The sequence below is a fragment of the Lemur catta genome, chromosome 21 (assembly GCF_020740605.2).
Source record: "Lemur catta isolate mLemCat1 chromosome 21, mLemCat1.pri, whole genome shotgun sequence".
Taxonomy (NCBI): domain Eukaryota; kingdom Metazoa; phylum Chordata; class Mammalia; order Primates; family Lemuridae; genus Lemur; species Lemur catta.
Window position 1 is genome coordinate 24,413,603 of NC_059148.1, and position 13,978 is coordinate 24,427,580.

General features: G+C 50.6%; 1 protein-coding gene across 4 annotated transcripts in view; it reads right to left on the reverse strand.

Annotated features, from left to right (window-relative positions):
* The window catches only part of TPCN1 (two pore segment channel 1), a 55,870-nt gene extending 42,169 nt beyond the window's left edge, over nucleotides 1-13,701 (reverse strand). The window contains exons 1-2 of one of the 4 annotated variants that reach the window (XM_045534772.1): nucleotides 13,519-13,701; nucleotides 10,572-10,805 (exon numbers count right to left, since the gene is read on the reverse strand). In XM_045534772.1, the coding sequence (XP_045390728.1) occupies nucleotides 10,572-10,683 (112 nt within the window). In that variant the 5' untranslated portion in view covers nucleotides 10,684-10,805; nucleotides 13,519-13,701. Of the gene's footprint in view, nucleotides 1-10,571; nucleotides 10,809-11,908; nucleotides 12,043-13,518 lie in introns of those variants that run through there. The other 3 variants (XM_045534771.1, XM_045534773.1, XM_045534768.1) reach the window with 3 other exon arrangements.
* Nucleotides 13,702-13,978: the final 277 nt, after the last annotated feature.

The following is a 13,978-nucleotide window of genomic DNA, read 5'->3' on the forward strand; positions in this document are numbered from 1 at the left end:
TGGTTTCCTCAAGCCCACTCTGATGTTACTGGAACTTTCAAGGCTACTAGAGAAGAGGAATGCTCCTTTTAGGCAAGGCCTGAAAACAGCGGTACCAGGACTCTGACGTAAGAGAGCAAAGGGATGCCACGAACTCCTCCTGGGAATCCCTGCATGCCAGGCAACACTTGCTGAATGGCCAAACCCTACTGCTCCATGGCCTGCCTGTACGGATCACTGCTCTCTCCATGCCTCGACTTGCACATCTGCACAACGGGGATGAATGCCACTGCCTTCACAGGGCTACCAGAATAATAGACCATCCACAACACTACTGCACACATTCTTTACAACTGCAGTCAGTGCTTGCTTCCTCTCACAGGAAGGTAACAAGAATGGCTCTGGGGAGGGGGCTTTGTCATTTAAGGTAGCATAAAGGACACTCTAGTTTGCGGCTATTGGATTCACTGTCGGGCCAAGGAGCAGGGGTGGCCTGGCAAGCAGCACTCAAGGAGACACCTGCAGGTGTCCCAAACGCATGCTGCGGGAAGAAGCCACCGAAAGGTTCACCCAGGAGCTTCTTGAACATGGCTGAGTCTACCATGGAAAAACAAAACCCCTAAACCATGCCATTAAAAAAAAATAAAAAGGTATTGCTGCTGCAGCAATATTATGTTCTCTGCTTGCTTCTATAGCTAAAATACATCAGAACGTTTTTATAATTTGTAATCCAAACACCCAAGCTGTATTCCAAGATGCCAGTTCCTCGATACAGGAAGGGTGGTTATAAGGGTGGGTTTTCCACTGACGGGAAAGACAGGACATCAAGGCTTTATCGAGAAGGAGGATAAGAATTGAGAACTTCCTGATCAAGCCACGATCAGAGTGGGTCGTTTAGGGGGTTGCGTTGGTGCATTGGAACAAAGCAGGAACTTTTCTGCAGGAAACAGTTAGAAGTTAATGCTTTTTAAATCAGGAAAGTGGCCCTGGGACTTCAAGGTCCCTTTTGATCCCAGGAGCTTGGGCGTAGTGGGATCAGAAAGGACAAAGATGGGGGGGAGGGGGGCAGGGCCGGGCACAGCTGGGACATCTTCCTACCATCCATCCACTCTGCTTTTCTTTCACTAACTGCTTCCTCCACACCCCACACTGCTGGGATGGGATGTTGCTAACAGGAGAAGCACCTTCCTGGGCCACGCCCAGGCCAGGTGAGCCGGTGAAAGGACTCATCAGTTCAGCATGCCCAGGTGTTTCCTGAATGCCTTCTAAGAGGCAGGAACTGCATGCAGCTTCAAGGCAGCCCCGATGAATAGGCCTAGTCCAGATGAGGCCCTGGGGAAGTTCAGAGGCTGGTCAGGGTGACCAACACAGACAGAAAAATGCCAAATCTGGCTTCTGCCACTGTAGAACAGCCTGGGAGTTTCCATCCACCTCCCCAACTCCAGGGAGAAAAGTAACCCCTATTCAGGGGTGACCCACCTCAGGGCTTCTAACCTCGGATGTTATCATGGTGGCGGGAGACAGCATCCAGAGTTGGAAGAGGTCAGGAAGACACACTGTCATTATGTCACTTTCCAGTCTGAACACATTTAGCATTTCCACGCCCTACTCAACCAAGTGCAAACTCCTGCCACGGGCACTGTAGGCGCTCTATAAACTGGTTCTGCCAGCTATGACCCCGACCCTAATCACAATGGCTAACATCCCCCAAGCACTCAGCCTGCTATCAGCCGGGCACTGAGCTAGTTATTTAAAATGTGCTATCCTGTTTAAAGCTCAGAACAGGACCTTTTACGGTGTCATTTTACCGAGGAGGAAGCTTAGAGAGGTTGCCACCTGCCCAAGGTCCCAGCAGGAGATGGCAGAGCTGGATTCAAACTCGGCTGGCCTGACTGACCCCAGAGTGCATGCTCTAAACCATGCCCCAAATCCAACCTGCCCCAGCACGCTCTTCTCCGGCCCAGCCCAGGAAGGCTCACACCCCTCACCTCAGCCCCCGCCATCTCCCCTGCCCGGGATGTTCCGTTTCTCTGCCAGGATCCCCAACTCCCACCTCTCTGCAAATCACACTTGTCCACAAGTTGACCTTCTGCTATTCCGCCGGCTGAACTTCGTCATCACTTGCTCCCTCATCTCCTGCCGCAGTGCTGTGTCATCAGAATTCATCCAGGGGCTGCAAACCCAAACGCCTACAGGCACCAAGCAGGTAACCAGGGTGGGGAGCTGGGGTGGGGCATCAGACGACAGGTGCTAAGCTGTGCATGCTGGGACCAAACTCCTGCTTGGTTATGCTACCTCTTAAAACACTGTTTGGGCCAGACAAAACAAGTACCACTGTGTCCCCGGGCCGTCACCACGCTGCCTGTCTTGCCACCCCTTTCCAGCCACTCTCGGCAGGGCAGCATGAGTGAATTTTCAGACACTCCCCTGAAATGTGATGGTGACTCCTCTGCTTAAAGTGCTTTTGGGCTCCTCCATCACCAAGGATGAAGGCCCACTGCTCAGCATGGCTCTAGGGGTGGAGGCAAGGGGACCCTCAAGACTTGGATCCAACCTCACCCTTCCCCTCTCTAACCCTAGCACCCTGCACTCCCACCCACCCGCTCCAATACTCCTACACCCGTGTGGCCCCTGATCCTTTCTTGTGGGAAATCTTTCACTTCCTGTTTGCCGTCTCTTTAACGACTCAGCACATTCAAGCTTAATCTCCTCTAAAGCCTTTCCTGACATTACCCCATTCCCAAACCAAGCAGACTGACTCCATCTCCTTCTGCCCCCGCCTCCCACCTCCTTGAGAAGCCATGCCCACCTCCCCTAAATCCTTCTACAGTTATAATGTATACCACACAGGTTAACTATGCATTTGTCTCACTGCCAACCGGACGATAAGTTCTTCACAGTCTACAACTACTACAGCTGACACATTTCTTGTGACTTCCAGAGCCAATTGTTCTAAGTCCTAAAGAAATATGCATTAGCCATTTGAAAAACTCTTTTCAGTTGACAGGTGATGATTAAAAAAAAGAAGAAAGGCCGGGTGCTATGGTTCATGCCTGTAATCCCAGCACTTTGGGAGGCTGAGGCGGGAGGATCGTTTGAGAACAGGAGTTCGAGACCAACCTGAGCAACACACTAAGACCCCGTGTCTACAAAAAGTTTTTAAAAATTGGCCATGCATATTGATATGCACCTATAATCCCAGCTACTTGGGAGGCGGAGGTGGGAGGATGGCTTGAGAGCAGGAGTTCAAGTTTGCAGTGAGCTATGATAACGCCTCTGCATTCCAGCCTTGGCAACAGAGCGAGACCTTGTCTCTAAAAAACTAAAATATAAAAAATGAAATAAAAAAGAAGAAGAAGAACACTAGCTATTAAACCATTTCTTTTTTTTTTTTAACTTCTAATGTTCACTTGAATCTTTATGACACATCTCAAAGTCAAAGCTTAAAAAAAAAACAGGGTCATAGCTGGCTTGGATCAAATCACTTAAAAAAAAAAAAAGATGGTCTTGAAGTTGGATAGGATGCAGATAAGGAGGAAGAATGGAAAATGGACACTCCACTGAGAGAGGATCATGCAAACCACAACTCAGAGGAAGGAAAGGATAAACAGAAAACAAAGACTCAGGGGTTCCTGGAAACGTGCCCGCCTGCTCTGTCATGCATTGTCCCCTGCCTGCCCTAGACACCTCCACCCTTGAGCCTCAAAGTGGATTCCAAAGCCCAGTGAAATCGGGTCTTTCTTTAGGCAAAGCCCTTAGAGGCAAAGAGGAAGTGGCCTGACCAGTTCTGACTCCCACCGAATGCCACCCGGAGGGGAAGATGACCTCACTGGCCACAGAGACTTTGCTGGTTGCTTTCGTGCTGTTTCCCTCAATTTGCAGTAGTTTGTTCTGAACAGAAAACAAAGGCTGAATTGGCAATGTCCCATGTCAGGTCCCATGTCAGAGGTCATGAAGTGGCAGCATATTGACCAGATTTTATTCGGCTGGCTGTGTTGAAAATGTGTGGATTTGTTGCCAAAATATTTAAAAGTCCGAAGACTTTTGGTGAAAAGCGTGGGTTCTGACTTTTGAAAAATCAAAAAATGTGATTAACAATCGGCCTGTGAGCCTACATGATGACAACTGGGCAGGGCTAAGCAGCGGCTGGCCCTTCAGAGAGCGCACACTGTCCCCGGCGTGCCCCAGGCCACCCACGCTCTCAGGTCACTTCCTCTGAACCAGAGCCTCAGGAGTGGTTTGGGTAGGGGGTAGGGGACAAACTGTGCTTTTTACAACGGGGTAAGTACCTCTAACAAAAAGTACCTCTAAAAAAAGCAAATGAAGCAAAGAGGTTCCAGGCACAAAAGGCGACCAGGCACAGTGGCCCCAATGAGGTACCCATCCCAGACCAGGGACTTCCTTGAGGCAAGTCCCAATGTGGGGTCAACTGTCACTGGGACCAACCACCTCAGGGGGTCGCCCCCTCAGCAAGGTTACCCGCCCTCATGCCCCGCCAAGCTGTTCCTCCTTTCCCAGGCTCCTGAGAATTCCCATTTTCAGCCCAAATTTTCTTGTTCCAATCACCACGATGGAAATGTAGCCACACGCCCGTGCAGGGGAAGAACGGGGACAGGGCATGCGTGCATGCAGGAGAAATCCTGGCTGTCTCTGCGGTCTGGTTTTCACCTGCCTGTGTTTTCGAGGTTCTCTGGGCTGACCCAATACACCTTTTACAATGAAACACCAGCAGTTTTGCAATTTTTACAATAAGAAAGGGAGCTCCAGGTATGGAACTCCAATTTAGCATAATTGCCTTGTAGGAAATTAAAGTTTAATTAAGAAAAAAGATAAAGATAGAAACCAACTTCCTTTTGGGAAAGACATTCAGGTAAAATTCTATTAATACCGCATTCACAGGGCTTTACTTCACGGCCGGGGGCATATTAGGTAAGAGACTAGTCTGGAGTCAGAAGACGGGTCCAAATGCTGCCGAGGCAGCTTCGTGACCTTAGAGCCTTTTCTGTAAGATGACAGTGTAGCACTGATCTCCGAGACCTGCTGGGACGACCACACGACAGAGGCAGCACATGCAAAGTGCTGCAGACCCTGCCTGGCACACGCAGGGCTGAATGCCGTGGCCACTGTTACCGTAGTGCACAGCGGTACTCAGGCTGACCCGAAGGCAGAGAAGAGTTAGACTCAGGAAATGTCTAAATGAGAGAATTCACTCCAGCAAAAAGGTAAGAATGGAGAGCTGTCCCCCGGGCTCTCTGTGACCAAGGCAGGACTGGATGGGGGCTGTCTAAGGACAGGACCGATGTCCCTCCTGGGTTTAGTCCCTTGGTGCTTCCTCAGAAGAGCACAGTTTCGTTCCTGGGCCTCTGTGCTGTAATCGGAGGCAGCCTTGGGGAGGGCAATGCAACCAGATACCCCAGAGGCCCGCCGTTGTGAGGATCCAAGCCCTCCACTGTTTCCTCCCCGACTGGGAGGCTGAGAAGTCGACTGTTCTGGCTCATGAACTGCTCTCGGAGCAAACGTGAACTCAGCCCTCCCTAAGGCCACCAGGGGAGGGGAGAGCAGCAGGCGCTGCAGCCTGCACCAAGCTGCCATGACTGCCAGTTAGACACGGCAGCTTCCTGCGTGCAGAGCAGAGATGGCATCGCGTGGCAAGGGGCCCCCAGGCAACAGACAGGATCCCCCCCGTGAAGATGTGGCGGGCTGGGGAAGGGACGGCTTCAAGGCTCAGTTATGAGGCTCCAGCCCAGCATGCTGGATACTTGCTCATTTTAATTGGTGCCACTGCCAGTCTGGTGACACCTGGCATTCTGCCTTGGTGAGACCCTAAAAAAGCCGGGAGAATGACTCCAGCGGTGCCAATGCCCAGGCTCTGTGGGAAGATGTGAAAACAGAATTGCTGCTTGGTCTCCAGCTGCCAGGCTGCCTCAGCTTCCCAGCTCGCCAGGGAACACCCGCTGTGCCAGGAGACAGGCAAAAAGGATCCGGGTCTCAGCCTGGGCTCCGGACCCAAAGCAGCAGCCCAGCCTCTACCATGACAATAATGCCTGTGGCTGGCTGAGCACTGACCATGTGACCACACACATGACCTAAGTCCCCCCAGCAACCCTACTGACAGATGCCATCGTGGTCCCATGCTACACATGCAGAGGCCAGGGCTTGGAGAAGCTGAGCTCTATACTCAGCTCAGCCACTCCACCACCCAGGGTATCACGAGTGACTAAAGCTGTGCAAGTCCCTCAGGCTTCCTTCACTCTTTGACAAGTACACGGAGGACGCCCGGTCAGAGAAAGAGTCACAGCACAGATTTCTGCGACAGAGAGCCCGCCTTGGGTGGATCGTCCTTTGGGACCAGCCTCACTGCTCTGCCCCAGCTCCTGCTGGCTGTGTCTGCCCTGGGCCAACAGCTCTGGCCCACCTTGATGGAGCCTGGTGCCAACTGGCTCTGGCTACACGAAGATTCTGGAAAGACAGCACCACACGCTGACCCCTGCCAGAGGGCAGTGACCCTCCACACTGCTGACACCTGCACTGGGTCCTAGTAACTCCCGATGGCGTGTGCCAGGTATCAGGGTGAAGGAGGGAGAGGGGAGCTCTCTGCTGTTACCTTAGGCCTCCCCTGCGTGGCTTGTCACCCAGCACCGAGGCAGAGACTGAGTGCCCTGCTCAAACCTCATCCCCAATCCTTCCCTCGCTCAGAAGAGGCAAATGGTGCAGCCCATCTTAGCCAGCGGTAGAGTTTAAAGACAACAAGAAGGCAACAGCTGAGTGTGACCAGAATGATGCTGGAAAATTCCTTACACTGCCCACAATGTTCAGACCCCAGACCCTCTGATTCCCTGAACGTGGCGGTCTAGACACTGCCTGATGCGCAGTGTGGACTGTGGGCTGTCTCTGAACCGCCCCATCACACACCAGCCCCACTGACTGTTTTCAAGGTTATTCCTGATTCCCAGGCTTTAAATACCTCTGCTCATACCTGCCTCCTTTATCAACCTGACACCGTTCTGCCTGTGAGTCATTCATTAGCATTTCAGCAGCCGTTCTTGTAGCCCAGAGATGTCTGAGTCTTGCACAGAATCCATCCTCCCCCACATACGGAGAAGAATCCAAACCCTCCAGTTTCCTGCAGGGATAAGGCCCTAGCACAGGGTTAAAGGTCACAGACAGCGCAGCCAGATTCCTGGGTACTAGCCTCTGAGGAAAGGGTAGGAAGGCTAAGGGCTGAATTGTCCCCCGAAAATTCATACGTTGAAGCCTAACCCCTGTTACCTCCGAATGTCCCTATATTTGGAGACAGGGGGCCTTTAAAGAGATAATTAAGGTAAAATGCAGTCTTATGGGTGGCCCTAATCCAATAGGACTAGTGTCCTTATAAAAAGAGGATGGACAGACTGACTGAGGGACAATCATGTGAGGACACAGCAAGGTGGCTGCTTACAAGCCAAGAAAAGAGGCCGCAGAAGAAACCAAACCTGCTGACACCTTGACCTGGGCTTCCAGCCTCCAGAACTGTAAGCAATTAGATTTCTGTCATTCAAGCCACCAATGCATGGTATTTTAGTTATGGCCACCCAAGCAGACGAGCAGATTGTAGGTTCTGAGCCAGATGAAGGATACAGTGGCTGCTGGGTCAGGACGAAGGCCCAGCCTTGCTCAAGGATCACACCCTTAGAGAATGTGCTTAGTTTCCAATGGCTCATGCCCATGTGACTGCCAGCTCTGCTGACAGCCTCTGTCTGCATTCTGCCAACTCCCTAATACCTCGAGGGTTTACAGCAGCCACAGACTGGTCAGTGATGGTGGCCTCGGGGACAATCAGCTGTGCTGGGAGAAATGGGACTTGAACACTGGTTAGAAGAGGCAGGAAGGAACACCGCCCACCTCTAACAGGCCCTCAGTCCCTGCCATGAAACCCAGCTAGGTTTATTCCAGCCGTGATTTGTTGGGTACCTACGTATGTAGACACTGGCTACGTGACACAGAGATGAATGGAACTCAGGGCCTAGGAAGTAATCAGATGGCCAAACAAGTAATTACCACCCAGTAATCTACTTGCCTAATCAAGACACCAACAGAAAAGGGCAGTCAGTCATTAGCTCTGCCAGGAAGGGGAAGTTCAGTGAAGGCTTCAAAGAGAAGGTGTTATCAGCAGGGATTTCAAGACAGAACTGGAGCTACAGAGCAAACAAGAGGCTGAGGAAGGCATGCCAGACAGACTTTCCAGCAAGGTGGAGAGGTTTAAGAACGCGCTGGGGACTCACCGAGCTAAAAACAGTGTGACATTCTGGGCTGAGGCACAGAGGAGGACCAGCCAAGCAAGAAGGCACGAGAACACGCAAGGCCACGTGCACGAGTTGAAGAGCTTGGCCTGCACCCTGCAGGGATGGGCAGGTCCTGAGGGGCATGAGGACAGGGCAACTGCCAGGTTGGAGGCGTGTTTTAGACGGATGCTCAGACAGCAGGGAGGAAGGTCAAGGCCAGAATCAAAGCGTGAAGTATCAAAGGTCTATGCTAAGGCAGAGCAAAGCTCCTCTGACATCTCTCCCCTCCTCAGAGCCCCTAACGTTCTTCCCAGCCAAGCCTGGGGGATCACACCCACTAGCCCTTTGAGGTTTTAGCAAATGACCCAGTGGAAGGGTGAAACTGAGGCACTAATGCACGATGCAGAAAACACAATGTCCCTGGACCCTGGCAGTTAGTTATGTATTTCTTTTTTTCTTAAGAAACAGACCAAAATAAGCCACTAACTTTACCAAGATAAAAACAACCTCACTGATGGCCTATCCAAAGCGAGTCTTATTGTCACTGTGGCCTAGTTCCTATTCATCAAGCTCCATCACCGGATCAAAGCCTGGTCTTGACACAGGACTGGGTCACTCTTGTCACTTTTATCCCACAGGAGAGCTGGACACCCACCCTCAGCTCAGACGCTCTGGAGGGATTTAAAAGTGGCACTCGCAATGACAGACAGGATTCCCATTTAGGATCTTGGGCCTGGCTATTTGCAGACAAGAGCCACACCCTTAGCAGGCCAAGCACCCTCCCTCACTGGGTGGTATCCTCCTCTGAAGCCGAGACTGGGCCACGTTTCCTTACATCCCTTTCCCCTAAGCACCGAGTCACCTAACCTCTCTGAGGCTCTCTCTTCCTCTGTAAAATACAGATAATACCAGTAACTCTATCTTGAGGTTATATGATGAGATAATATAAATGCTAAGGGCCTTAGCTCACATTTATTAAGGGCTTGTGAAGAAAAAAGGAGAAGGTGGAGCCAGAGGAGGAGGAAAGGAGAAAGAAGAGGAGGGGAAGGAACTTTGGTGTCAGACATTTGTGGGTTCAAAGTCTCTCCTCAACCACTTTCTGGCTGTGTGACTTCAGGCAAATTACTTAACCTCTCTGACCCAAGTTTCCTCCCCTACAAAATAGGGATACTACTGCCTACCTTGCAAGGGGGTCTTAGATAAGGGCCTGAAATCAGAGTCACTGCTTTCTTGGCCCTGAGTGGTGCTTAGGGAAGAATCTGGTTTATGTTCTAATCCTCCTGGGCAACCCAGCTCTGCCACCCGAGATGGGGTGAACACGTCAAAGCAAAGAGAGGCCCGTTTATAGGAAGCCAGGGCCCCCGCCACACTCTCATCCCCAGGAACAGTGCTCCCCTTCACTTCCCAGGGGAGGCTGCCGAGCACCCTGCAACCCAACTGTTCTCTCTGGACAAAGGAGATGGCAGAGCCTGGCTCATCTCTGCCTGGGCCCAAGTGTCTTCCCTTGTGAACTGGAGAGGAACAGTACCCCTCCGCCCTGGCTGCAGGGCACTGGAGGAACATCCATTTGCTAAGGAGACCCTAAAGCACTGATCCCCAACATCGTAGGACCCTCCAGAAAAGGCAGGTTATTTTAAGTGTCTCCTGAGCCCAAGGCCCGAGCAAATGAAAACAAACAGCTTTGGGATGAGGACCAGAAAGGTTTTTAAGGCCTCTCATCCTGCCAGAAACACACTTAAAATTTTTAAAAATTTAAAGCTCACCAGCTCTCTCGGGTTCACTTTGTGCTAGGCTTTGGTTCAGAGGAAGACAAAGCAAAACCCCAAACCCTCAAATCAATGGATCATGACAAATGCTCGCCCCCTTCCACCCTGTCCTGGGCAACGCGGGGCCTGAGAGGGAGCAGAGAGAAGCAGTCAGCTCCGCCTTCCTGCCAACGGTTTCAGATGGGGACAGACGGAGGCTGGTGTCGAAATCTGTTTCTTTTTTTAACAAGGAATGGGGCAGGGAAGGTAGCCAAGGAACAGGTTTGCCCGAGGTCCCTGCCAAGCATCCATGGACAAGCCAAGGTAACTCAGGTGCAAGGCAGGCAAGTGGCTGAGGGAACGAGGGCTTGAGGAGGGCAAGCTGGACCCCCGGAAGTGTGACAAAGCTGGGGCTGTGGGATCAGAACCCCCCAGTCTCCCAGAAGTAGTTTCTGTGTCAGAACTTGAGGCTCAAACATGGGGCCAGGTAACAGGGTACACACCTCTCCGATCACACCATAAAGCCCATATCATCTCCCCCACTCTAAAACAGAAAAGTAGGACCAAGCCCACCCCACTGTCTTACTTTTGCTAGGTGGCTCCTCTTGGCCCAGGCTGTTGGAGGGCGCCAGTGGGGCACTGCTACCCTCGTCCAAGGTCAGGATGAGGGGCACGTCATCATCCAGACTCACAGCCATGTTCTCCTCTCCTGCAGCCCTCAGGATGTGATGTCCAAGGCTTTAAATAGTCTCTGGTTTGAGCTCCGTTTCAAAGCCACTGGGCCAGAGGTGCTTCTCAGAAATTCCTCCATTAGAGACATCTTCTAGGTTTGGGGGATAAAAAAAAAAAAAGAAAGACAATTATTAAAACATAACCATAACTGATAATGTTATGTTCTAGTATGTTCTAGAATTAGATAGTGGTGATTACACACTTTGTGAATATACTGTGATACCGAATTATACTCTTTAAAATGGTCAATTATATCTCAATTTTTTTTTTTTAAAAAAGGAAGAGCTATTACAGTATAATAGCATTAAAATAAGAGGGGAAAACTCTTGCAAGAACAAATACTGAAAAGTTAAAGGTAATTATGTCTCGAGAATGAGATTAAGGCTAATATGTTCCATCTCTACCTCCTTTATATTTATTTGTGAGTTTTATAAAGATTTTAAAGACAAAAAATTACAAAGATTTTAAAGACAAAAAAATACAACCATGAAAATAATAGTAGTTAATACCTAATGAGTACTAAGTATTACGTACCAATAGTTTACAAGTAAAAGGTGATTGAAACTTCATCATAGCCCCAAGAGATGGATATTAATAGGATTATTATCCCCCCATTACAGGGGGGAAAGTTAAGGCACAGAGAGGTTAAATAACTTGCCCAAGAACCCACAGCTGGAAAGCCAAGCTTTGAACTATGCAGTCTGACTCCCAATCTGTGTTCCCAGCCATTACACTACAATTCCTTGAAGTCCAGGTGCTAGATTTGGTGGCACCTAGCTTCAATGACCAGTAAAGAGTTAGTATACCAGGTGACCTACACTTGCCCATATATATATTTGTGTATGTATTTTTAAATACATATATACACATCTTTCTCTTCAGCTTTACTGAGCAGCCTCTCAGGAGTAGTTAGACACAGACTCCCAAGACCATTCTGAACTTTGCTGGTAAACAATGCATATCATTCTTACATAGGCATCGTTCTCCTAGATTTAGGCATTTGAGAAAAGGAAAAAGAACAACAGTATTTTTAAAAATGATGTCCAGAGTCACACAGTAAAAGTGCTCATCCTTAACTCCCAATTTAAAATGCTCAGAACTAGCCTATTATAGTTCCTATTTATACACATTCCCACTTCCGCTTAGAAGGACCAAAGGAAAAGCAAAGACTCAGCAGATCTGACTGCAGACCTTTGAATGTGAAAACACCAGCAGGTTCCTTCCTCAAGCTGCTGACTCTGGCTCCATCAACTTTGTCTCTGAACTGACCCAGTGCACAGCAACTGGGCAATTTACTTCTTTCAGAAATCATCAGAATAACTCCAAGCAGATCCCTATGTATAAACAGGGAACGCCGGTGCATCAGTAGGGAACAGTACATCTTTTTAAACAAGGCAGCAAAAGTAAATACCATTCTATTTGCTCCTAAGCCTGTAGCTAGCTCTCTGCCCAGCGAACTTCCTGTGAGAAGACTTTTTAAAGTTTCCTCCAGATCTAGGGATTTATTTTCCTTTTAAATCTCAATAGTGGGGAGGCAGAAGAGGAAATCCCAGATGAGACACTACAGTCTTAAGAATTATGTTTTTATTATTTTTTTGGTTTAACTTTTTCCCGTGGATATTTTCAAAGATACTCCAAAGTGGAAAATATACAAATGAACTTCGCTGTATCCATTACTCAGCTTTGACAATTATTTCCTGTATTTATTTTGAAGGCAGGAGAATCTATTAACTCACTGAGGTTTCTTAATTTTATCATTACTATCATAATGGCTAGTGGTTTTTAAGTTTTAACTGTTTAATATGTCTACTTGCTTGCACGCACTGCTCAATGGCTCTCAACTGGGGTGATCTTGCACCCCATGGGACACCAGCAGACATTTTTGATTGTCACAACATGGGAGTGTGGGGATTGCTAGTGGGTAGAGTCCAGGATGCCACTAAATATCCTACAAAGCAAAAGTGAGGCCTCCCACAATAAAGAATTATGTGGCTCAAAATGTCAATAGTGCTGCTGTTGAGAAATCCTACCTTAGCTAATAACCCCACTTTACAGATGAGGAAACTGAGGCTTGGAGTGGTTAACTTAACTTGCCTCTTGTAAGTAAACACACAGAAGTGGTACAGCCCAGATTTCCACCCAGGCAGTCAGAATTCAAGGACTCTCTCCACTTAACCACTACTCTATACCTTACTCCTAGAACCAGTTCCCCAATTTGAATTCGAACCTATCATTTTACAGTGAGAAAAATGAGGCCCAGAGAGGGGAAGGGACTTGCCCAATGTCCCACAGTGCAGGAGCAGAGCTAGAACCTAGGACTCCTGAGTCCTAGCCCAATGCTCCTTCGTGGGCTTTGCTTCTCCCTCTATAGAGGACCCAGAAGGTCACCCCTGAGGAGAGGTCCCAGGGAACGAGGGCCAGTGCCATCCCGCTGTCCTCTGGGGCAGCCTGACTCGGGCATGCGACTCCTGCAGGGTCACCTGAGGGCGGCGGAGAGACAAGCAGACGGAGGAGGAAGGAAGAGGCGGGAGCGCCGGCTCCAGCTCCACGTGCTCCCAGCCCCGATCGGGGAGTCCACGTGGGGGTCGCCCCAGGGAGCCGGGGGCGAGGAGAGGGGGTGCAAAGCTCCAGCCTGGGCTGGACGGAGAGAAACGCGGTAGTGACTTCCCAGCGGCCTCGCTGGGCGCCCAGCCCACCTCCCACACCGGGGTACCCAGCCGCAACCTCTTACTCCGCACCCTCTGACCCCTGACCCCTGCCCTCTCCCCCGGGCCAAGCCCTCGCATCCCTCGGATTCTTACACGCGCCGCCCCAGCAATCTGGACCGCGCGCCTGGGTCCGCACCGCGCAGCCCAGCCCGCCGGCGCTGCCGCCAACACCCCGAGCCCGAAGCTGTTGCAGCCGCCGCAGCTGCCGCCACTTCAGCCGCTGCCACCCCAGCAGCTGCGCCAGCTCTCCAGTCCGCCGCCTACCGTCCTCTCAACCCCGCTGGCCCCGCCCCACCTCCCCTTCACCGCGGCCTATTGGCTCACTGGGCTGCCAGCGTAAGCTCTGGTTAGCCAACCTTCACGTCCTTCTACAGTTCTCGCCCACTGCCGATGCAAGTAGCCCCTGCCCGCCCCCCTGAAGACGGGGCGAGGCGAAAAGCTCCGCCCTTTTCTCCTCCCATCCTCCCCGCCTTTGGGGTTCTGCCCAACCCAAAGGGAGTCCCGGGTCTTCAATTGGTGGGGAGGTGGTGGAAGTCGGAGAGACGGTGCTTCT